Raw genomic sequence first — 25,750 nt, 5'->3', positions numbered from 1 at the left:
GTGAAAACATTACCTAAATAATAAAAAATAAAATGAAAAAAAAAGAGTGACTTCATTCTCCAGGACTGGCATACATGCAAAAAAATATTGTGCATTTAAAATTGTGCTTCATTATAAATTATAGTCATAGAGAAAAAAACTTACATTTTGCCAGGGCATCCAGAGAATCAAATCTTCTTTGGCATTTTTGCATATCTGATGATTACCAAATCTGCCAAAGATAGCTCCTAATTCCTTTCAAATCTTGTTTCTTTAATATCATTGGCACATATTGACTTCACAATCCTACCTCTAGTACTGGATCTCAAGGTTATGATCTTGAGTGAGCTGGCATAGTGAGCTGGTACAAGAATTTCTGGGAATCACAATTACATCTAGGTAGATGGCAATAAATTAACTATGCACAGATATCCTAATGCTCTCAGGCTCCGTAAATAGATCCCAGTATACTTAAACAAGACTTACCCTGACTCAACTTCCTCTTAGCCAAATGTTAAAAGTGTTCATGCCCTTTCTAATTGCATCCACATGCAAAGATTTAGAGGTAGGGAAATGGCAATGGAAAGGCAGAATTCATGGTGAATGGTGGATAAAACTTTTGCTTTTACAAATTTTAGAGGTTCACAGGGCTGGTGTGAACAAAGCTCAAGGTCTCCCTTGTTGGGACATTAGAAAGAGTCATGCAGGCAAGGGACCCATCAGTTAACTCTGCTATGACCTAATCTGTATCATGCTTGGATTTGGCCCTACATTGCAAAGGGAAAGGAAACACATTTTTCCTTACGATGTGCTTCTGCCTAAGCTGTCTTGAAAGAGAATGACCTTGGGCTTGGTGTAATCCTAGTACCTGGAAGGCTGAGGCAGGAGGATCATGACAGAGAGAGAGACATACACGGAGAGAGAGAGAGAGGCAAAGAGAGAGGTAGAGAGAGAGACAAAGACAAGACACACACACACACACACACACACACACACACACACACACAGAGAGAGAGAGAGAGAGAGAGAGAGAGAGAGAGAGAGAGAGAGAGAGAGAGAGACAGACAGACAGACAGATAGACAGACAGACAGATAGATAGACAGACATGGAGGGAAGGAAGAAGAGAGGGAGAGGGGAATATGACTTGGCAGGATAAATTCATGCCTAATTCACCATAATTACCAGAATCAAAGCAACACAGGGAAACATGGATTGGATACTGGCCAGTTGTTTCCAGGGCAAACAGAATGCTGGCAGCCTCAGAGGAGAATCACTAATCTGACCTTTCATGCTTTCCAATCAAAACTACTTCCCAAAGGTTCCCTTTGTAAGTCATTTTCAGGAGACACAGCTATCCTAAATTCTTATTCGTCTCCATGGGAGAGGAATTGTGTTGCCTACATCTTTGGCAGATTATTTCCCTTCTTCCTTCTTCTGTGACTGTCTATCTGAAGCCAAGATTTCTTCTAAATCTTCTACCAAAGTCTCAAAGTTCATTGTGCTCTGTCTCTCAGATTGCCCAGAATCCAACCCCTGCCTCCCCAGAGGACTTTTGGTCTGGAAATCAAGGCATAGAAAGGCCTGGAAGTCCCTTAAGTAACACCCAGAAGAGTTACAAAGTTCTTTTTTGTTTGTTTGTTTGTTTTTGTCAGCCTTGGGGCTTAAACTTGGGGCCTGGGCTTTGTCCCTGAGCTTCTTTTGCTCAAGGCTAGCACTCTACCACTTGAGCCACAGTATCACAGATTTTCTATTGATGTATGGAGGAATTGCACACCAGACAAGCACTCTACCACTAGACCACATTCCCAGCATACCCCAAGCTTAAGATGGTACTAATTAATCAATTAATTAAGTTTGAAGTTTAGCAAGGATTTCTTTGGCAAAGGTATGAATGATAAAGTAGAAACAAAGAGAAAAGAAAAAGAGGAATTTCCCCTAATAAGCATAGGTAAGGTAGAAGCTTGAGAGGCTTAAAATGGTGGTTCTTATCATGGGTATGTTTGTACTTTCTGAGCTAGGGGATTCTACTTTGAATCCTTATCTACATGAGAGTCATCTCACCTAACCACTCCTAATCATCTTGCTAAGTTATCAAGCATAAAGACAATGGGGTTAGAATCAGTCTACTATCAAAAATTATGGGTGTTATTATTACTCAAAATATGGAGGAGGTCAGGAGTTTGGCCCAGTGGTAGAGTGCTTGCCTAGCATGCATGAAAATTAGGGTTTGATTTCTCGGTACCACATTTATAGAAAAAGCTGAAAGTGATACTGTGGCTCAAGTGGTAAAGCTCTAGCCTTGAGAAAGCCCAAGGATAGTGCTCAGGCCCTAAGTTCAAGCCTCAGGACTGTCAAAAAAATATGGAGGAAGCAACAGTTAGGGCATCCATTTGCTAGACATACTTTTGTTTTGTTTTTGTCAGTCATGGAACTTGAACTCTGGGCCTGGGTACTACTGTCCCTGAGCTCTTCAGCTTAAGGCTACCACCCTACCCCTTGAGCCACAGCACCACTTCTGGTCTTCTGGTGATTAACTTTCATGCCCGGTTTGGCTTGGAACCAAATTCCCCAGATCTCAGCCTCCTTAGTAGCTAGGATTACAGGTGTGAGCCACTGTGCACTGCTAGACATGCTTTTTTATTCAGTATTTCCTTACTAGTTCAAGGAGATTGTAATTTACTTAACATCTAAAAATAGGATACTGGAAGAATGTTTGCTGTTTTCATTGATTTTTTTTGGGGGGGTAGCCTTTACGTCCTGATTCTGTTCCAGGATGTTATTAATTTTAATTATGAATAAGTTTCAAAGTTGGAAATGTGGAGGCTCAAATTCTAGTCCTGGCTCTGTGTCATGGGAATTTGAGCAAGTTATTACTTTTGCTAAGACTTGGTTTTTTTGGTCTTTAGGATGAAGGATTTTTAGCCTGGTGCCAGTGGCTCATACCTGTTTTCCTATCTACTCAGGAGGCAGAGATCTGAGGGTTGAGGACTGTGAGACTCTTATCTCCAATAAAGTGGAAAAAACAGAAGTGGCATTGTAGCTCAAATGGTACAGCACTAGCTTTGAGCAGTAAGAGGTTCAGGGACAGTGCCCAGGCCACGAGTTTAAGCCCCAGGAGCAGCAGAAAAAGAAAAAGTGAAGGACTTTTGAATTCGATAATATTCAAAAGTCTGGAGTATATGATGCAAGTAATAGAGCATTTAGCAAGCTGGACACCCTAAACTCAATCCCCACTATCACAAAAGAAATAAAACATACTTCCACTTCTAATATTACAGACACCTAGCATGTAGACAGAGAAATAAACCAGGTGACAGGGCTGGTGGAGGGAGGGGGGGGTTTCTCAGTGTCTGAGTTTCCACAAAAAATCACAGGTATTAGAGTTCCACGTGTGAAAAGGAGTTCAGGGTATCACATAACAAGAAGAATATCACAAGTTTTAGCAAGGATTTATTTTAGGATAACAGGATGACACAGAGGGAAATAAAAAGGAGAGAGAAATATCATGCAGGAAATGGGAGTAAAGACTCACCTTGGGGGGCTGGGAGTTTAGCCTAGTGGTAGAGTGCTTGCTTAGCATGCACAAAGACCCAGGGGTTCGATTCCTTGGTATTTCATACACAGAAAAGGCTGGAAGTGGTGCTGTGGCTCAAGTGGTAGAGCACTAGCCTTGGAGAAAGCCCAAGGACAGTGCTCAGGCCCTGAGTGCAGTCCCCAGGACTGGCAAAAAAAAAAAAAAGATAGAAAAAAGACTCACCTTTGGTCTTCATACTTTCTGAGTTGGGGGAAGGCACATAGCCATGTGGTTTAGCAACCCCTAATCATTAGCCAGTGGTTTTGGATGACATATTCTAAACTATGAAGGTGCAGTCTAAGGCCTCACAGATTTAGTCACTGACTGTTAGGACTTCCCTTTGTCAGGCATGCCTTCCCTTTGTGAAAAGATGGCAGCTTTGTACCATCTCGACGGTGAAGGCAGATACAGACAGACCCTCTATGTCTCACTATCCTTGTATGAAGGGAAGAGATGAAGGGGAACTTGCTGCTGATTTTTTTATTTGTGTTTCCCAGTATAATTTCTGGTTCTAATATCTGAGTTTGTGCCCTCCTCCTCTTAGTGCGCGCTAAGAGAGAGGGAGAGAGAGAGAGAGAGAGAGAGAGAGAGAGAGAGAGAGAGAGAGAGAGAGAGAGAGAGAGAGAGAGAGAGAGATCTCACACTCTCATTTGACTTGTTTTGTAACTAGTTGTCTGCCCCACCCCCTCAGGTTTTATGTTTTCTTTTATAAAGGAAAGTAAATGGCCAACTTGAAATATGAATGGTAACTTTGAATCACCACAATTCTACAACTGGGAAATAATTATTAACCTTTGTTCTAGTCTTTTTAAAAATCAATAACTATACCTATTAAGCTATACCTTCACTTCCAACTTTTTACTGGCTAATTGGAGATAAGAGTCTCATGGACCTTCTTGCCCAGGCTGGCTTCAAACCATACACCTCAGATCCCAGCCTTCTGAGTGGCTAGCATTACAGGTGTGAGCCACTGGATACCTGTCTCCTCCCATTAAAAATAAATTTTCTAAACTGGAAGTGGTGCTATGGTTCAAAGTGGTTGAGTACTAGCCTTGAGCAAAAGAGCACAGGGACCCTGAATTCAAGCCCCACAACCAAAAAAAAAATTCTTTGGCAGTAATAGAATTTGAATTCAGGGCCTTGTACACATGAGCTGCATATCCAGCCCTTTTTTGCTTTAGTGATTTGCCAGGTCAGGAGTGTAAACTCATTCAACCACTCTGGAAAGCAGTATGGTGATTCCATAAAAGACTAAACATAGAGCTCCCCTATGACCCATCAATCCCACTCCTGGGTATTTACCCAAATTTCCAGAAACAAAAGCATCCTAAAGTTATTTGCCAGATAGGTCTCATGCATTTTGCCTGGGCTGGCCTCAAATCCCGATCCTCCTATCTCTTCCTCCCATCCCAAGCAGCTAGGATTTTACGAATGAGGTTCCACAGTACGTATATACATACATACATACATACATACATACATACATACATACATACATACACATAATCTATTTGCATTTAATTTTAACTGTGCTAAAACAACCCGCCCATTGACTTACACAATATATTATCAATGTATTTCCATTTCAATAAGCACATTCAGTCTACACTAGAGAGTTATTGAGTTTGAAGTTCTTCTCTAGACAGTACAATTGTGCAAAAGACCCTTTGCCTCCACACTTTCCAACACTCTGAGTTCCTCCACACATTATGTCTCTTATTAAGTGCCTACAAAACAGAATTCTGAAAGTCTCTGCAGGAAACCCTTACATTCTTGTCTCACCAGTGAAGGATACCATCTCTGAAAACAAAACAAACTAAACAAATACTAGACTGGTATTGGTGCTGGATTATCTCTATCAGCATCATATGAGGAGCTTGCTATAAACAAACATACCTTCCTGGACTTTCCAATCGCACTAACCCCTTGGAGTTCTGGAAATTTTAACAGATTCTGAAGATGATTCTTATGCATATTAATGTAAGGGAATCAGGAGAGACAGGGGAGGCAGGATGGCATCTCTTTACCATGACAGTGTCTCACACGCTAAAAATAGGTACATTCATCTCTGCTTTGGAGGTAAAACGTGGAGCCAGAAAAGCAACAACAACAACATGGAGCCAGGTAGTCAAGAATTTCCTCCTTAATCGACTTTATCAATGATGTTATGGTACCTGAACTTTGGCCTTTGATTTACAATGCAATTCCATGGATGCTATAATGAAATGTGGGTGAGTCAGATCTGACAAGTTTAATTATGCCTCAGTTACCAGTCCCCCCTTCCCCTTCATCTCTTTAGATCTCCCCTCTTTCCCATTAGGACTTGCTGACCTCTTTGAGATATGCAGGTCCAACTAGGGCAGGCTGCAGGCGTACCCTTGTTTTGACTCAGACCCAAGGGGGTTATTTGCACTAGATTTCCTCATACTTCACCCCTCTGGGATGGAGAAAAACAAAGAGAAACTGTTGATGACAAAGCGGTGAAGTGGAAAACCCTAGGTTGACTGTGATTTATTTTAGGTGAGGTGAGACTACTGTCTGACCAAAGGAGCCCAACCCTCCCCTTCTCTCCCTCTCCCCCCCACCCCAACCTCTCTTGGCACAGCCCAAGAACTTAACTACCCCTCCTTCCAGTGTGAGAGTAACAGTAAGGATTCTGTAAACCATTGTATGATTCGCCAAGTAGATAATTACTGTTATGCCCAAGTCTCAGGACGACCACCAAGAGACCACGAGAGTCAGACATTCCGAAATGCAAAAGCAAGGCTTTATTCAGGCGGGCTAGCTCCAGGGCCTCTGTGCTACACTCCCATATAGCTTTGCTACAGGGCTTTTAAAGGCAAAGACTACAGATTTACATTAGAACAGTACTCAGCTATTGGAGTGAGATAAGGTAGGGGTTAGGGACAGTTCAGGGCAGTGGGAGCTAAAACAAATGCCATCCCTTGAATGTACACTTCTGCTTTAGAAAACAAATGCCATCCCTTGAATTTACACCAGTCCAGGTTAATTTTAACAGAGACAAGTCAGTTCCTGGGACTTAATGGCACCACAATTCTGTTTCTTTCATTTATGTGCACTTTTGGGTCACTCACAGTTTACATAAACAACAAGGCGGTTGCTGCTTCAGAATGGGGGCGCTTTTTTTAGCTCTTCAATTACCATGATACCACTCGAAGCAGGCGTGATTTTAGTCTTATTGTACAGAGGAGCAAACTCACACATAAGGAGATGAAGTGGCTCACCTCTGTGGCGTGGAACTTGCTCCCCAAGTGTCATGGCCTTCTCAGGTTGCCATAATGAAAAACCAGAGACTAGGTGTCTCAAGCATAAGAAATGTGTTTCTTCATAGTCCTGAAGGTGGGTCGTCCACCATGAAGGCACCGTATGACTGGTGTCTGCAGATGGTGCTGTGAACTCTCATACTGGAGCGACTGGTCATCTTCCTAAGGATTCGAAACCCTTTATTGGTGTGTGTGGGGGGAGCATTATTGTATAAAACTTTAGTATCTTCTAAAGCCTCATCTCCATCTCCCAACATATGGTGCTAGGGCTTTAGCATGTGAATTTGGGAGAGACACAAACATTTGGAGTATGATCTTAAAGGACCTGCAGGTGCTCAGAGGTCAGCAGTTTTGACGTCTTTGTAAGTAAAGGCGGTGTTTGTTCACAGATGCTCCATTCGAGGATCAACTTACATCTGTCTCCTAAGAAGAAGGATTGCTACAGGCCAAGGGAGCCCTGCAGCCTCCGCAGTAGGAAAGCCTTTGCCCTGTGGGTTCATAACTTCCAACTTCCATGCTGTAGCACTGTGGACTGAAGCAAGCCTGAACTCAGAGATCTTGCTAGGCTTTACCCTTATGTCTCCTGATCGCCTGTTTTGAGTGGGTCCTGGGATCCATTCAAGATTGTTACCCTCAAAGATGCTCATGAGAATCTCATGCTGGTGTTGTGTGCACCCCTATAATCCTGGGAGGTTGAGGCAGAGGGAGGGAGGGAGAGAGAGAGAGACAGAGACAGAGACACAGAGAGACAGAGACACAGAGAGAGAGAGAGAGAGAGAGAGAGAGAGAGAGAGAGGGGGGGGAGAGGGAGAGAGAGAGAAAGGGAGAGAGAGAGAGAGAGAGGGAGAGAGGGTGTTTGGGGGGAATCAGATGTACTATATGGTTTCAGTATAGTAAGTGTAATAATATTTGTTTGGTAACAGATAAAGGTACAATGGTCTATGCTTGGGAGGCCATGGAACTTGGAAGATGGTAGAGAACCAGCTAGGGGTAGAGGTTGGGAGAAGGGAAGAGCTGTTGAGATCACTCAGCGTGATGGGGTATGGTGAACAGCCAGGCATGGCCCCTTTGATATCAGGGTATTTGATATCAGGTTAAACATCCCTTCCTTTTCCCTGTCATCAGAAACCTAGGTGGCTCTCTCTGCTACATGCTTACAAAGAGCCCCGTAACTTCCTTTCATTGCACTTAGCTAGAGTTTATGCCTAGTCCTTCTTAGAGAGTCCATTTGTGTCTGGCTAGGAAGAGATCCACCTACCTTTGCTTTCCTGCCATGTCTGGGTACAAGCATGCTGATGTGCAAGATTGGAAGAAGGGAGGGGTTCCTTGCTTGGTTCTTAAGCCAATCCTGTCTTGCAAAGGAGTATAAGAGAGCTTGGGGAGAAGAGTCAAAGCACAGCTTTCAGTGCTTCCTGGATAGATGGTCCCAGTTTATGGGCCAAAATGGACAACAGAGAGAGAAAAAGGTGGGCGGGGGGGGGGGAGACAGACAGAATATGAAAGATATCCTATTTAATTATTAACATGAATTTTTCAAGCAGTAGGTTCTTTTTTTCATATAGTTTTATTTTAATCAATAGGAGGGTTACATTATATTCACCAGATAGAAGGTGTATTACTTCACATACATTGATACCCTTTCTCATGTCATGGTCTCCATTTCCCTCCCCCCCTGTAGGTTCTTACTGTAAATCCTGCTCTCAATTATTATCACAAGCACCTGTTGCAGTTTGTACCCTGACTTTGTGGTCAGGACTCTGCCCTTCTGGTAAACCCCAGGGGTGCTTTCCCAGCATTTCCTCATCCTTCCCAGCCCAATGCCTTTTGGACCCAATGATGGGAATATATGAACTAGTTGTTAATATTACACTGCCCACCCCAGGACCCATCTGAGTGCCTTTGCCAGCCAACCCTCCACCAAAACAAACAAAACCAAAACCAACAGCACATATGCACTGAAAACACAAATCTTTCAGACTTTCTACATGCATTTCTAAGATGACACTTTAGCCCTTCTTGGAGAGCATGCAAGCCTTTGTTGTGAAGGAAAATTATGCTTTCCCTTCTATATATTCACACATAAGGCAGGGGTGGTGAAGGTCAAGGGGGGAGAGGTTAGTTGGGGAGACTCTGCTGTGTTTTGGGGGAGAGTTGTGAGGATGATAATGGAGACTGATTTTTCGATTCAGTCCATCTGAAGGCTCAGTCTGGCCCTGGACGGTTACAGGAGGCTGGGTGATGGTGAGAAATGGTGGAGATGGGAGAGGAATAGTTTGAAAATGCAACTGGAGATATAACACAGGAGGGCTGTGTTGTACCTCAATGTATTGCCAGTGTGTGGGGGGGGGTGGACAAGAGGAAGTAAAATAATAGCTAACGTTAACACACAGTATATCAGAAGTAATGAGACATCCTTAGAGCCCTTTGTCCATATCACATCTAACAAAGCAAAAAGGAAGAATGAAGGCGACATATTGAAAAGAGGATTTACAATAATACTAGAAACAGAAGCTTGTTTTTTTTTACAAATGTTAGCTGATTTTTTTTTTTTTTGCCAGTCCTGGCCTTGAGCTCAGGGCCTGACACTGTCCTTGGACTTTCTCAAGGCTAGAGCTCTACCACTATGAGCCTCAGCGCCACTTCTGGCTTTTTTCTATGTATGTGGCACTGAGGAATTGAACCTGGGTCTTTGTGCATGCTAGGCAAGCACTCTACCACTAGGCCAAACTCCCAGCCATGTTAGCTGATTTTTCAAAGTTATTTTTTATTATAAAGGGGTTACAGCTTCATAAGTCAGGTACTGAGTTCATTTCTTTTTAGACAGTGTCACCCCTTCCCTCACGCTCTGTTTCCCTCCTAACCCTGCCCACAGGTTGTGTAGTTCATTTCAACACAGTGTCTACTGATCACCACTGCTGCATTTGCTCAGCCTTGCCCTTCCATTTCGGGGCCCCTCTGTCCTCCCAAATACAGATAAATGAGCAAACAAGATAAAAAGAAAACAAAAACAACCAAGAAGAAGCCTCATTTCCTGGAGTTCATTTTAGTAAATGTTATTGTATATGCTCAGATGCACCATGGGCATTGTGCTTTTCTGTGCTTCCCCTGAGAGCTTCCTCCTTTGGTCTCACTGTGTGTGAGTGTATAGAGTCCTGCATGTTTCATGGATAGAGTCCAGTGTGTTCTATCTCTACCTTCCATATATGAGAGAAAGCATTTTAGCTGAGTTTTTAAATTTGTTTTGGATCAGCATACACTAAAAATACAGAGGGCTTCAGTGTGATCCTTCCATACATGCATATAATGCTGTATGCAGAACACAGTGTACCTTTCTATTACAGTCATATCCCTCTCTTTTCTGCCGTCTTTTTCAGTGGGTTTTATGCTATCTTCATATCATCATCATCATCATCATCAATTCTGATTCTCATTTTACATATGAACAAAAAATCATGTTATCTGACTTTTGGGGGGAATCATCATTCAAGATGATGATTTCCAGTTCCATCCATTAGAAGAGATTCTAAATGCTTAGTAACACCAAGGAAAGCAATCCATCCAATTATCATGTACTGGGATTCTACAAGAAGAGCCACACATCAGTTGTTGACCCTTAAACACCACCCTTGGTGCTTAAAGTAGGTAGCTACTGCATCTCTTGCTGAATTTATCCCATTGCTGGGGGGTAGGGAGCACATATGAAAATGGCCCTTCCACTTTTATGTGATAAGCAGGAGCCATGAAAGCAGAGGTCTGGCATTCCACACAGTTTCTGGGACACAAAGGGATCTGGCAATCCATATTTTAGGCTGTGTAACTCTCAGCAGTGGGATTATTATTTGTTGGGAAATATGGAGGTGTGTGTGTGTGTGTGTGTCTGTGTGTGTGTGTCTGTGTGTGTGTGTCTGTGTGTCTGTGTGTGTGCATAAGAGGGGCTGCTATCTGAGGTCAGGGAGGATTCTCTGGGGGTGGCTGTCCACTGAGCTCCGATGGCTCCACAGTGTATCCCAATACACCTGACTTCCTCCTCCTGGCTCTGCATCTCCAGGAATGAGATGGGGTATCTTCCCCTGCCCTCTACTGCTACCTGCTCCAATTGCAGAGTCCGTCTTGGAGCCTGGCAGGAGCTCCTTAAAACTGGACAGAACAAGACCCATTTGTTGCTTCTATACTGAGTAAGGACTTGTGCTGAAAAGGCCCCACAGGGCCAGGAGAGGAGGATCTGAAGAGTAACCACGCCTTTCGTGTCCTTCTGTCCTTTCTCCAGGCTGCCCATTCTTCAGGGTGGGACATTTGCTTTCGTGGCACCCTCTCTGGCCATGCTCACTCTTCCAGCCTGGAAATGCCCAGAGTGGACACTCAATGCCACCCTGGCAAATATCAGCTCTCCTGAATTCACAGAAGAATGGCAAAAGAGGATTAGAGAGGTAATGGGGCCAATAAGTGTGTGTGGGGGGGGTCGCAACAGAGGTACCTGAGTTGGTTCATTTGGTTAATATTTTGTTATTAAGCTCCTTGCCAAGAAGAATGTTGATGTTGGTAACATTCTGGTACCTGAGGTGAGGGAACAGGAGGGGAGAAAGAGAGGGAGGGAAGGAGAGAGGGAGAGAGGAAGGAGAAAGAGAAGGAAGAGGAGGAAGAAGAGGAGGAGGAAGAGGAGGAGGAGAGAAGGAGAGAATTTCTATAAGAAAACACAAGAGGGATATTTCAGGGATTCACAGGGCATCAAAGAACATAAAAGAGAGTGATAGGGAAGGAGTGGTGGACCACTGGGATGAAAGCCATGGGGAGAGTGTAGATATTCTTGGAAATGTTCTTGCATTATTCACAGAGGAGGAGTGCAAGTGAGAGAGCTACCTGTATTTCCTTTAACGTGTTTGCTTTTCATTTTTGTGTTTGGGGAGGTGTAGAGTCTCCTAAAGCTGGACTCAGCAAATGATGATTCCTGGACCAAATCCTACCCAGAGCCTGTTCTTATACTGCCATTCAGCTAAGAGTGATTTGGTTTTTTGCCTGTCTTGGGGCTTGAACTTAGGACCTGGGCACCTGTCCTTGGGCTTTCTCAAGGATAGTGCTCTACCACCTGAGTCACAGAACCACTTCCAGCTTTTTCTGTGTATGTAGTACCAAGGAATTGAACCCAGGACTTTGTGCATGCTAGGACAGCACTCTACCACTAGACCACACTTCCCACTTAAAGTGTTTTTGTTTGTTTGTTTGTTTTTGTTTTCCAGTCCTGGAACTTGAACTCTAGGCCTGAGCACTGTCCTTGCGCTTTCTGAAGGCTAGAGCCCCACCATTTGAGCCATAGCACCATTTCCAGCTTTTTTCTGTATATGTGGTGCCAAGAAATCGAACCTGAGTCTTTATGCATGCTAAGCGAGCACTCTCACCACTAGGCCAAACTTCAAGCCCTGTTTTGTTTTTTTTTTTTTTTGTTTTATTTTGTTTTTAAGTTTAAAAGGAAAGTATGTGGCAGGAAGCACATGTGACTCACAAAATCCAAAGCATTTGCGCTCTGGTCTTTTATAGAAACAAGTTTACCTAGAATACAGGCCACAGGTCTAGTTCCGCTTGCCTAGGTCTAAGACAGTCTGTTATCTACATTACTTCCACCAGTTCAACATAATGAACCACAAGCCCAGTTCTATCTGTGGCATTTTAGCTCCCTCTGTTGTTCAAATATTTTCTACCAGTGCTGTGAATGAGAGGATGTTCTTTGTAGTCTTAACCTCATTTTATCACCTGAATGGTTTATTCAGTGAGTCAGTGATATACATACATACATATATATATATATGTAGTTTGTTTATTTGTTTATTTTTGCCAGTCCTGGGGCTTGAACTCAAGACCTAAGTGCTGTCTTTGGGCTTTCTCAAGACTAAATCTCTACCACTTGAGCCACAGCACCATTTCTGGCTTCTTCTTTTTTTTTTTTTTTAATGTATGTGGTACCAAGGAATCAAATTTGGGTCTTCATGCATGCTAGGCAAGCACTTTACCACTAAGCCAAACTCTCAGCCCCTGAGCTATGTACATTTAAAAAAAATTATTATTTTTTTGTCTGGGCCTGGGCACTGTCCTTGAGCTCTTCAGCTCAAGATTACAACCCTACCCCTTGAGCCACAGTACCACTTTCAGTTTTCTGGTGGTTAATTGGAGATAAGAGTCTCACAGACTTCAGTGCTTGGGTTGGCTTTGAACCATGTTCCTCAGATCTCAGCTTCCTGAGTAGCTAGGATTATAGGCATGAGCCACTGCACCCATCTCCATGCACATTTTAAGTCTGAAAATGGCCCACAGACCATCCGACAGGACACCCTAATAATTGGCCTGAAATGAAAACCCTGTGAACATGGCACCCGCAGGAGTGCAATGATTCCCTGGATTCAAGAACCTAGGAGGGGGTAGGGAGTAAATGATGGTTGTGTTTTTGAAGACTAAATGGTTGCAAAAACTATAAAGAAAAGGAACTGTTGGAGGAGATGGTGAGTTCAGTGCCCAATACATTAGGCTCTCCTTCCAGCATCATGGTAGTTGGAAAATTATACAGAGCCCAATATACAGACGATGGATGAACTCTCAAATATGTGCCTGAAACTATAAATATATACTTGGAATTATGGCAAAATGCTGTTTTCTAGAAGTACATGTGGGACTTATTTCAATGGTGGCTGAGCAATCAGATCCAGATAAAAGATCCAAGTCACACAGTCTGCCAGCTGGGACCCTGAACGTGCATCTTGGCTGTGAATGGAGCTCTATAATCATCTACCCCCTCAGCTCAGGAAGTCGCCAAGGAAGCCCTTTCACCCCTTGCGGGGTCTGTGGGAAGTGCTGGAACAGAGATTTGTATGAGAAAAGAAAACTCCCACTCTGCATTCCATGCTGTGTGGTGGAAAATACCTCGGGCACAGACCACAGATGTGAACTGCTCAGGGTTCTCAGCAGGACGGAATGGAAGACACTCAACTCTACTTCAGTCTTCTGAGGGATCTAACCCACTGGAATAAACAATCGCCCTGGAGAACTCACAAGAATTTCATTTCACACAAAGGAAGCATGGGTAATAAGAGAAAAACCAGCAGAGATAAGAGATTATCCATTTGAAAGGGATTAGATCCATAGATTTAAATGAACAGAATCAAGAAGAAACAGGAATTACAACAAGAGGATATAATGAAGAGGAGGAAAATTTAAGAATAAAGCAGTAATTATATATATATATATATATATAATCTGTATTTGAGTAATCCCTGTCCTTAAATGATTTTTACTTTTTAAATGGTTTAAAAAACCCCAAAGAAGAAGAACACACCCTGACACTTCAAAATGATACAAGATTCAAATTTCCATGTCTGCAATTGTAGCGCCATTGGAACACAGCAAGGCTCATTTGTTCACAGCTTGTCTGGACGAGTTACAACAGCCGTATGGCCACCCACCCCTGCGTCCTCACGAACCCGGTCCTTCACAGAACAAGTTTGCTTCCTCCTGCGAGAAGTAGGAGAGCAGAATAAAAATAAAAATAAAAATAGCAGCAAGATGTTCCTCACAGCGCCGGATGATGTGTTACGAGTCGTTGGCGTTGTGATCCATGCGTTGTTTTGAAGCCTGGTTCCTGAGAAGTTTCCTGTGAAGTCGAAAATGTCCACCAGGCCCTTGGAAATGCAGAACCGAGGGGAGAATGCGGTCCAGGCGCCCTTTCCATGACTGCCTTTGGGTTCCCAGTGTGCTGCTACTGCTTTCCCCGGCGTTCACAGGGGGCGTGGCCAAGGGCGTGGCCCACGCGGTGGGCGTGGCCCGGCCGGTGGGCGTGGCCTGCACTGAGTTCTCCTCTTTCCCTTCAGTTGCAGGGTGCCATCATGGTTGCTTCCTGTGTCCAGATGCTAGTTGGCTTCTCAGGCCTCATTGGCTTCCTGATGCGCTTCATTGGCCCCTTGACCATTGCCCCGACCATTTCGCTGGTAGCGCTGCCACTCTTTGACTCCGCGGGCCACGACGCAGGGATCCACTGGGGGATCTCCTTCCTGTAAGTGCACCTACGCTGGGGAGGACGGCCATCTAGTTCTCCCCGCTGGGAATCGTCCAGGTGAACTCTTGTGATGGACAAATACTCTGTTGTCATCAATATACGTTTAGAAAACATCGATGTTGCTTCTCATGCTTCACAATTACTGTTTTTTTGTTTTGTTTGTCGGTCATGGGACTTGAACTCTGGGCCTGGGCACTGCCCCTGAGCTCTTCAGCTTAAGGCTACCACCCTACCCCTGGAGTCCCAGCCCCACTTCAGGTTTTCTGGTGGTTAATTGGAGATCAGAGTCTCATATTTTTTCAGAGCCGAGGCTGGCTCTGAACCGTGATCCTCAGATCTCAGCCTCCTGAGTGGTTAGGCTTGCAGGTGTGAGCCACCATGCCCGGCTCACCTCCAGCTTTTTATGGTACCAAGAAATTGAACCCAAGTCTTCATGCATGCTAGGCATGCACTTTACCACTAGGTCAAACGCAAAGCCCTGCTGTTATTTGTATTTTAGAGCTCTACCACTTGAGCCTCAGTACCACTTCCGGCTTTTTTCTGTATGTTATTGAACCCGGGTCTTTGTGCATGCTAGGCAAGCACTCTACCACTAGGCCAAACTCCTGGCCCCATTTTTTTTTTTCCGCCAGTTGTGGGGACTGAAGTCAGGACCTGAGCACTAGAAGCTAGAACTCTTATCACTTGAGTCACAACACCACTTCCAGCTTTTTTTTTTCTTCTATGTATGTGGTAATGAGTAATCAAACCCAGGTCTTTGTGCATGCTAGGCAAGCACTCTTACCACTAGGCCAAATTCCTGGCCCCACGTCCAGCTTTTTTCTATGCATGTGGTACTGAGGAATTGAACCCGAGTCTTCATGCATACTAGGCAAGCACTCTACCACTAGACCAAACTCCCAGCCCCTGCTGTTGTTTTTAATCTTACTAATACATTAATCTCAAGCAGGATATAAATATATGTAGGGTTTATGAAAGGTTTCTTTGTGTGTGTTTGTGTGCATGTGTGCACATGTGTGCACACACATTGGTACTAGGGTTTGAACTCAGGGCCTGACACTATCCCTTAACTTTTTTTTCACAGAAAGCTGGCACTCTGCCACTTGATTCACACCTCCACTTCTAGCTTTTGCTAGTTAACTAGAGATAAGAGTCTCAGAGATTGATTTTTTTTTTTTGGCCCGGATCTCCATCCTCAAAATGTCAGCTGCCTGAGTAGTTAGGATTACAGGCCTATGTCACTGATGCCCAGCTCCCAAGTATGGTTTCATTGAGTTAGACAGGAAGAATAGCTTTAACTTGCAAACACATTATAACGTGTGAAATGGGATGGAGTCTGAGAGCCTATGATACCAGAAGACAGCCATAGAGTGCTATGTGTGTGCAGAGGTGAGGAGTGACACTAACCAGCTTAGAGGGCCTGGAGACATCTTGGAAAATGAGGCCTCAAATGTTAAGTGACTTATGGTGGCATTCCCACCCACTCTGTCCTTTGTGGTTTGCAAGAGAAGTATGAGGACTGTCAGATATTCTGAAAATAAATAATAAGATCGTTTATAACTTAGGTCTCATTGGTTCTAACTGCAGCTCTATCTGATGGTCAACAGAACAATTGCACTCTATCCCACGAGTTCTCCTCAGGCAACAGCAGCTCCTAGAGATGGCCGGGCTGTCTACTGGTCCCAAGGTCATGTAATTGATCTGCTTCCTGGCCCCTCCCTATCACCTGATGGCCCCACCTCCCATCAGGTCAAGTATGTTTGTTTGTTATTGTTTCAGGACCATCTTCTTGATCGTGCTGTTTTCCCAGTACCTGAAACACATCGCCATACCGGTGCCTGTCTATGGAGGAGAGAAGAGGTGTCACACTTCTAAGTTCTACATGTTTCAGGTGTTCCCTGTAAGAAACAGCCCTCCCCATATTCTATTCTTAGTTGTTGACTCACTTGGAGTATACTGAGCAGCTTCCCTGCACCCAGGTGACCCCATATCATAAGCGCCCCAGTCTACAATGGCCTCTTCCCAGAGGCTGGAGGAGGCCTGGGATGTGTAGGGTATGACCCCTGGGCACCAGGATGGGGCAGACTTCTTGTGGTCCCTGCTGTCTGTCCTCAGAGTAAGTGGCTGGAGGAGAAGCCAGGCTCACCTGTAACAACAAGCCAAGAGCTCTGCTGCGTAGGTTGGATTCCAGTGGTTCTAGGAAGTCGCCAAATGCCTGTTTTTTTGTTTGTTTGTTTTCGGAGACACCACTAACTCACTCTACTCTGTTATATGGGTGTTGCTATCAACCACATAGATAAGTCTTTGGGTTTAAATTAACAGTTCTCTATTTCCCATTGTAAAAAATATACTCTCTCGTAATGGTCTTATTGAGCCCTCAACAACTCCACAGGCCAGTGCTTCTAAAATTCAGAGTGAATAAAAACCATGCGAGGGGGGCTGGGTATTTGGCCTAATGGTAGAGTGCTTGCCTAGCATGCACGAAGACCCAGGTTCGATTCCTTGGTATCACACACATAGAAAAAGCTGGAAGTGGTTCTGTGGCTCAAGTGGTAGAGTTCTAGACTTGAGAAAGCCCAAGGACAGTGCTCAGGCCTGGAATTCAAGCCCCAGGACCGGCAAAAAACAAAAAACAAAAACAAAAACAATTAATCAACAACAACAAAAAAATGTGAGAAATGTTCTACAAATGTAAAGGGTTCTGGGTCCTACCACCAGAGACTGAGCATCAATGCAGCTGAGGAGCTCACTGTGAGAAACTATTTTAGGTTCTGCAGAGTGATGAGTACAGTTCTAAGGTAGAGATGAGGAAACTGAGGCTGGGAGGGTTTGCTCTCAGGTCCGGTGATCAGCACACACAGAAGAACCACATTATAACAAGGTTGTTCTGGCCTTGTTGTACAGGGTGAGCTGGCAGTTCTTTCCCAGTGGCTTGGAGATTCGCCCATAGTTCAGTCTTCCTTCCCTTGAGCATGCTGATGCAGCCATTTATTGCTGGTTCCAGCATTCACCAGCAGGGGTCAGTACCCCAGCAGGGCCTCATCTCAGAAGAGCAGTTAGAGTAGGAAGTATGGACGGTGAACCCCTCCCCTCTGGCAGGTGCTGCTGGCCCTCTGCATCTCCTGGCTCATCTGTTTCGTACTCACTGCCACCGACACCTTCCCCTTGGTCCCCACGGCCTACGGGTATCAGGCCCGCACAGACACCAAGGGCAGCGTCCTGAGCCAGGCCCCATGGTTTCGCTTCCCTTACCCAGGTAAGGAGAAGATGGTTGCCCTTTCTTATTGTGGACATGTGTCTAGACTGTCCACGGGGTGTAGAGCACTGGCTGGGGAGTTGAAGAGAGCTGATTGACAAGGAGGGTCAGGGCCCAGGGAGACAATGTTTGGCTCAGAAGTTGTATTCACAGGCCTGGTCCACTGTCCTAGTCTTCCTTCATTTGCTAGGATCCATAGACTTGAGAGGAGGGAGGTATGCAGAGAGGGAGAGGAGGAGGAAGGCAGGCAGGGAGAGGGAGAAAGAGGAAGTGGGAGAGAGGGGGGAAGAAAGGGAGAGAGGGAGGGAGAGATACTGATTTTGACATCCAGACAGACCTTTGGTCTCTTCATGGATTCAGCGGGTCTAACAGAAAGGAGGCCTGAGGATAAATTAGATATTTCTATGAAAACCAGGGCTCCCCTTCACTTCTTTATCCTGTGGTTCATGGTGTAAACATAGGGTTGACACAGCCTCAGTGACTGAGGCCTTCCACAGGAGTTTCAGCTGGCTTGGGAAGAGGCCCCATCTCTGGCCTTCTGTACGCAAGTCCTGGCCATCTGACCCATTCCCCCGAGAGCGCTGGCAGGACAAGGCCTTTGGGCTGGTGGGAGGAGGGCCTGGGCCAAGTCTTTCTGCCTTCCAGAGACCTCTGAAAAGAAATGACTTTGGCATCTGAGGCTTCTTCTCATCGTCCATTCCCCTGTGCTTCATTTTCAGGGCAGTGGGGTCTCCCCACCATCAGCCTGGCGGGGGTCTTTGGGATCATTGCTGGGGTGATTTCCTCAATGGTGGAATCTGTGGGTGATTATTATGCCTGTGCCCGGCTGGTGGGGGCCCCACCCCCTCCAAAGCATGCCATTAACCGTGGCATTGGCATCGAGGGCCTCGGCTGCCTGCTGGCAGGAGCCTGGGGCACAGGGAATGGCACCACGTCCTACAGTGAGAACGTCGGGGCGCTGGGCATCACTGGGGTAAGGCTGCTGAGGGCAGTGTGCCCGCTCTCCCACTCTGGAAGTTACTTTTCTGTTTCTGCTAGTGCCAGTCCTCAGAAAGTTAGGGCTTGGAACAACCTGCATTTCTCTGAACTTGGGCCTGGGTCTTATGAGGCTAACATGGAGGAGGGCTGAGCTCCTCTCTGGAGGCCTGGGGCAGGTGTGGGCCACGGCCTGGCCTTTGAACTCAGTTACTTGCGAAGTTGCTTCTGCCAAGCTTGACAACGCATTTGCAAATGTTGGAGGTTCTCTGCAGAGGTCATGACTATGGTTTCTGCACTTGACCTCTGGTTGGGGCAGTTCTATGGCAGAAGCTCTAATTTTCATAGCCAGGCATGGGTGGCTTTCTGAACACTAAGGGAAGTCTTTACTAGCTGGGCCTTGATGGCTCACACCTGCAGTCCTAGCTGTTCAGGAACCCCAGATCTAACGGTCATGGTTCAAAGACAGCTGGAGTAGAAAGGTCAATGAGGTCCTTATTTCCAATTAACCACCAAAAAGTTGGAAGTGGAGCTGTGGCTCAAGTGGTAAGAGTACCAGCCTTAAGGGAAAAAGCCTAGTGAGAACATAAGGTCCTGAGTTCAAGTCCCCCGTACTGGCACGTACAAAAAAGTCATTTGTTTCTGAACAGTGAACTCTATTACTCCCTGCCGAACCTTGAATAGTTAACTGTGTCCTGGCCAGTCCCACCTGAGTGCCCCCAGACCTGTGCGTGCCAGTCCTGTCTGATGTCCCCAGGACCTGCATATGCTCAGTGGTCTCTGAAGCTCTCATGCTGAGATCTGCAGTCCTGGTCTTAGTGAAGCCAGCCCTTCCCCCACACTGTCCTGAAATTCACCCCAGCCTTCCATTTTGTCCATATCTCAACTTTCCCAGGGCCAGCAACTGCATTACTGTCTCACATTCTCTCTTCCCAGGATCTCAGCCATCTCTAATCTGTATGCCACATGGCTCATAAGGACCCTTCTAGACCCCACTTATGATTAGATTGGACTCTGTTTACAATCTCTTTGTGAACTCTTATTTTCTACAGTGAAATTCCATAAAGTCAGCCAGAATTCTTTAGACTGGAGCTTTCTAAAGTGACTTAGGAAACAGTATTATTTACATTGCTTTCACAAGCTTCAGTGTATCTTTGTTGTGGTTCACAGCACAAGTCCTGTGAGCTTGGGAAAAACAGCTTCTCCTCCTCCCTCTGCCCCTCCTGTATCACCCTCTGAGCCTCTGTGGGGCAGCCTGGTAGCATTGCACCTTTGCAGAACTGATCTCTCTGTTGACCTCCCTGCTCTGTGACCTCTACCACAACCCATGATCCCATCCATGATCTAGTACCCAAGTCTACAGCAAGTGCTGTGGCCCTTGGCACCAGGGACTCAAAGTGTAAGAGCCTTTTAGTGCAGATGAGGTGAGCATTTTCCCCCCGGAGGGCCTCTGGCCCGTGAGGCAGCAAAGACTGCTTTTTCCACTAAAAGAGGATGAATCTCATGCAGAACAGAAAACAAATATTTATTTGTGGGCTCTTTAGAGGAGAGGTGAAGAATAGTCAATAAAGGCACACAGAGAATGAACTGCAGTTCAGATTAGATTAACCTGGAAGGAAGAACCAGGGACAAAGACCACTTGCCTTGTATGGATATATACTCCCCCTTGTGGCTCATTTCGGTATTGCTTTGCATTTCAGCTTTGGCAGTGACCTTTAAGGTTCTTCATAAGTGTGGATTGGTATCTAGCTGAAGGCCAGATGCCAATCCTGAGGACCCCTTCTCCCCCCAAAAAGTATAGGGGTGCGTGATGAGCATGTGTGGAAATAGGATTGGGAGGTGACTTCCATACTTCCCAGACCGTCAGCATTTCCAAAGTGCAGTGGTTGAGCCTGGCCAATCAATCTGTTTGCTTGAAGTCACGCCTTGGTTTCCATAATTCACTGTCAAGGTTAGAAGCAACATGCCAGCCAGATGCTGAGACTCACACCTGTAATCCTAGCTACTCAGGAGGCTGAGGTAAATGAGGATCACAGTTCAAAGCCAGTCCCGGCACTAAAAAGTCCATGACACTCATCTTCAGTTAATCAACAGAAAACTGGAAGTCTCACTGTGGCTCAATGGATAGGGTGGTAGCCTTGAGCTGAAGAGCTCAGGGACAGGGACCAGGCCCAGAGTTCAAATCCCATGACCGAAGATTAGAAGCAAAGCAACGTGTCATTTTGATGTGATAAAAATGTCTACTAAAAGCAGCTAAAATGGAAAGAGACAAAACGAGCAAGTGCATACTCTGCTACTTTATTGCTGCATTAAAAAGACTTCAATAGACATTGAAGTGCCTCTAGAATTTTTTCATTGTGGTTAAAAGCACAAGACATAAAATATAGTATCATAACCATGCTGGCATGTATGGCTCAGTAGTGGTCAAAGTATTCACTTTTGTTGTGCCACAGATTTGCAGACTGAATGTGTGTGTGTGTGTGTGTGTGTGTGTGTGTGTGTGTGTGTGTGTGTGTTTTAAACTGAGGGTGTTTTTTTCAAGGCTATTGCTCTGCTACTTGAGCCAAGCTCCATTTCCATTTTGTGGTGGTTACTTGGATAACAGTCTCGCAGACTTCCCTGCTTGAGCTGGCTGTGCACTGTGATCCTCAGATTGCAGCCTCCTGAGTCGCCAGGATTAGAGGCATGAGTCACAGGTGCCAGGCATCCAGGAGTTTTTCATCTTGAAAAACTGCAAGTACATCATCATAGCTTTTAAGGCTAAATGTGAACACACAGGGATGAGAAACAGACTCAAGAGCTATCTACATTCAGAAAGTCTCATGATGAGATTAAGAACATTTGTAAGACAGCCCCAATATTGGAGAACGATACAGAATGGCTCAACGTCAACACTCTTTTCTTGGAGACTTAAAACCTTTTAGAGAAATCTTCCATCCTCAGAAAAAAATGGCATGAGCAGTGGGTCCTGCTACACTGAAACCAAACACAGTGACCAGAAGCAGGGCCCGTGGGGGGCCTGACCCTGGTGTTCTGTCGGGGTGCTGCAGGTGGGGAGCAGGCGCGTGACTGTGGTGGCCGGCTGCGTGCTGCTCGTGATGGGTGTGCTCGGGAAGGTCGGGGCAGCGTTTGCCACCATCCCACCCCCGGTGATTGGAGGCATGTTTCTTGTCATGTTTGGAGTCATCAGCGCTGTGGGCATCTCTAACCTGCAGGTGAGAAAGGCGAAGGAAGCACCCCTAGAAAAGTAGCAACACAGCCCCCCCCAGAGGACCCCACAGGGGTGGGGGTGCACAGAACGGGGTGGGGTGCTGGGTCTCCAAACACAAGGAAGAAACCAACAGAGGCATCAAAACTGTGTGGGGGGGTGCTAGACAGCTATGGCACCCATGGATGGTAAAGCTGCTGGCCTCGGGGGGTTTTCTCCCACAGTACGTGGACATGAACTCATCTAGGAACCTTTTCATCTTTGGCTTCTCCATATACTGCGGGCTTGCCATTCCAAACTGGGTGAACAAAAACACTGAGAAGCTGCAGACAGGTGAGTGCTCCCTGTGTCTACACAGTCGCCCTCCCCTGGGTGTGAGCCCAGAGGCCCTTTGGTCCCTAACCTGTCCGCTTCTCTCTCTCTAGGGATTCTTCAGCTGGACCAGGTCATCCAGGTGCTACTGACCACAGGCATGTTTGTCGGTGGCTTTCTGGGCTTTCTCCTGGACAACACCATCCCAGGTAGCTGCGCTGTGGGCTGGTGGAGAGGGAGGACGATCAGGGTCTCGGCCACAGGGAGAGCCTTGGGCCCTTGGCTCCCCTCATGAAGGGTTATGGAAGTCTGTATTCATAACAAAACACTCCAGACAGGATGGCTTTAAGGACAGACATTTATTCTCTCATGTTCCCTTTTGGAGGCTGGAAATCTGAGACTAAGGTGTTGGCAGGTGTGGTTCCTTCTGGGGTCTCTCTCCCTCTCTCTGTGTCCTTGCCTGGCTTTCCTCTGTGCACCTGCATTCTTCATGTCTCCCCACATACTCTAAAATTTATCTCTTATGAAGATGCCAGGCAGCTGGTTACTAGGGGCTCACACCTATAATCCTAGCTACTCAGAAGGCTGAGATCGGAGGATCTTGGCTCAAAGCCAGCCCGGGGCACACAAGTCTGTGAGACTCTTATCTCCAGTTAACCACCAGAAAACCAGAAGTAGCGCCTGGCTCCAGTGGTAGAGTGTTAGTGTTGAGCTGAAGTGCTCAAGGACAGCGTCCAGGCCCAGAGTTCAAGCCCCACAACCGACCAAAAAAAAAAAAAAGAAAAAGAAAAAGAAATTTGAGGGGATGTAGTTCAGTCCATAGAAGGGTCCTAAATTAGGAGATACACCAAAAACAAAAAGGGAAAAAAAGGCACACTGGTACAGTATCCTTAAGGTCTACAGTCTAATTGACAAGAGACCAAACATATTCATTCATTCATTTATTCATCATGGTTAGAATCCATTGAGCATTAGCTATATACATAGCAAGTTAAGACACATCTTTGCCTTTGAGAAATACACATGTGAATAAGGTAAAGAGGCAGAAACCAGGGAAATATGATGCTGGCTAGTGTGCCATGTGAGGCTGGCTGTGTGTGGCATCTGGAGCCCAGCTCTGCTCCTTTGTGTACCTCCCCTCTCCAGCCTCCTTCCCCAGCCTTCCTGAGGACATTCGTGTTCTCACGCCATCCATATGGCTCCTCAGCAGATGTGAGTTCTATCTGAACTCCACAGGCCTCTCCCTGGAGTCAAGGATGGCTCTAGGATGCCATCTTTGTGCCCCAAGGTTGGATACTACATGAGAGTGCCCAATGAATGGAGATGAGCTGTGTCTCTAGAGACGGGGTTTGGAAGTGGAAGTTGGAGAGGGAGAAGGGGAGGAGGAGGAAGGGGAGGAGGCGGCCTGTGCCAGGGTGGAGAGAAGGCACCAGTAGCTCAAGCAGCCCCAGTCAGGAGGAATCAAGGGTCATGGGTCTGACTTCTCGCCATCAGGAAGTCTGGAGGAGCGAGGTCTCCTGGCATGGAACCGGATCCGGGAGGAGTCTGAGGAGACTGCAATGGCCTCGGCGATCTATGCTCTTCCCTGGGGGATTGGCACTGCGTTCTGCACATCCCGCTGCTTCCAGGTCCTTCCCTTCTGCCCCCAGCTGGACCACCATGGAAAAGGCAAGACGAGTGTGAGCCAGTCCACCCTGGCCTCGGACGCTTCCTCCTCTGGAGAAGGCCTGCCGATGGTGAAAGAAAGCCCTTTATGAGAACTGACCCCTGCCTCCCTCCCCGGCTGTCCTGTCAAGGCCAGGCCTTGATCACGCCCCCACAGGCCCACTCAGAATGCAAGGTCTCTGTTCCCCAGTGGATGATGCCCCCCAGCACCCAGGCACCTCCCATCCCAGGGCATCGTGGTGGCTAAGAAACAAACGATGAAGATCCTGGGCTGGATGCTCTGTGCTGGATGCCGCCGTGGCCTCAGCACGCCCTGCAGCCTCGGGCGTGTCTGATGTTCACACAGTGGCTTTTCCGCTGGACTTGGTGGTCTTGTAATGGACTGGGGGTCAGGAGGCCTGGGATAGGGCAGGGGTAGGGTTGGGCAGTTTGCTGTAAGGTGGCACTAACCGCTTTCTGCAAGAGACAGAGGCCCTGTGGCCTCCCCATCGCTTCCCTGAGCCAGAAGCATTGCAGCCCAGGAAATAAAAACCTGGGATCCACGGACATCCCTCTTTCTCGGCCAGCTTCACCCCTCAGGCCTGGACCCACTTCAGCCCACAAGCTCTCTATGTCCCCCCACTGATCTAAGCCATCCATCAAGAGGGGACAGTCCTGAAGACACCGGGGCCGTGAGTTTGTGGATGTCACTTCCCCTTTCAGTTAGAGCAGGCATTTACAGACAAAGGAGGCTAAGACCATGTGTGCCCGGCAAAAATCAGCCTTGGCTGAGGCCCAGCCTGGCCTGCTCAGTGCTGGGCGCAGGTTTCTGGACAGCTACATCCTGTAACCCATGTTCGTGACTCCATTATGCTCAGGTTCCTAGATAGGGAGCAGAAAGTGGGATTGGGCAGGAGGAGACATGCCCAAGCACTTTTGTGAGAGAACATGGAGGAGAGACACAAGAACAGATCTACGAGTCACATGGGTGTGTTCCCTGAGTCATAAGAGCATTAATTAAAACTTTTCATTCCCACATAGCAATGTCTTAACAGAATCAAAGTGAAATACAGGAAGATATTTACTTTAATAGTAATAATACTTGACATGACTGCTTTTCTTCTTGTTCTTGTAGTTGTCTGTCATAGGGCTTGAACTCAGAGCCTGGGTGTTATCTCTGAGCTTGTTTTGCTTAAAGCTAGCATTCTACTACGTTGAGACACAGTGCTACTTGCAGTTTTCTGGTCATTAATTGGAGATAAGAGTTTCAGAGGATTTCCTTGCCCTGGCTGGCTTTGAACTGCAATACTCAGATCTCAGCTTTCTGAGTAGCTAGGATTAGAGGTGTGAGCCACCGGCATCTGGCTTCTTGGTCTACTTTTTAAATCTCCATTCGACATATTTTTGTCCTTTATAAAGATTTTTGAAATTACTTTCATTATTAAGTAGTTGAGCCCAAAAGGCTGTGGTTCCATATGTCAG

General features: G+C 46.2%; 1 protein-coding gene across 1 annotated transcript in view; it reads left to right on the top strand.

The window, feature by feature from the left end:
* Positions 1-25,347, top strand: part of LOC150063615 (solute carrier family 23 member 1-like) — a 52,434-nt gene extending 27,087 nt beyond the window's left edge. Inside the window, exons 4-12 of the mRNA XM_090332404.1 lie at positions 11,106-11,265; positions 14,689-14,870; positions 16,653-16,773; positions 17,973-18,129; positions 18,849-19,102; positions 22,155-22,319; positions 22,537-22,645; positions 22,738-22,833; positions 24,119-25,347. Coding sequence (XP_090188530.1) covers positions 11,106-11,265; positions 14,689-14,870; positions 16,653-16,773; positions 17,973-18,129; positions 18,849-19,102; positions 22,155-22,319; positions 22,537-22,645; positions 22,738-22,833; positions 24,119-24,381 — 1,507 coding nt within the window. The 3' untranslated portion in view covers positions 24,382-25,347. The remainder of the gene's footprint in view (positions 1-11,105; positions 11,266-14,688; positions 14,871-16,652; positions 16,774-17,972; positions 18,130-18,848; positions 19,103-22,154; positions 22,320-22,536; positions 22,646-22,737; positions 22,834-24,118) is intronic.
* Positions 25,348-25,750: the final 403 nt, after the last annotated feature.

This window comes from Megascapheus bottae, chromosome 5, assembly GCF_031878675.1.
Source record: "Megascapheus bottae isolate mThoBot1 chromosome 5, mThoBot2.hap1, whole genome shotgun sequence".
Lineage (NCBI taxonomy): Eukaryota > Metazoa > Chordata > Mammalia > Rodentia > Geomyidae > Megascapheus > Megascapheus bottae.
This window is presented reverse-complemented; position numbering and strand designations above follow the sequence as displayed.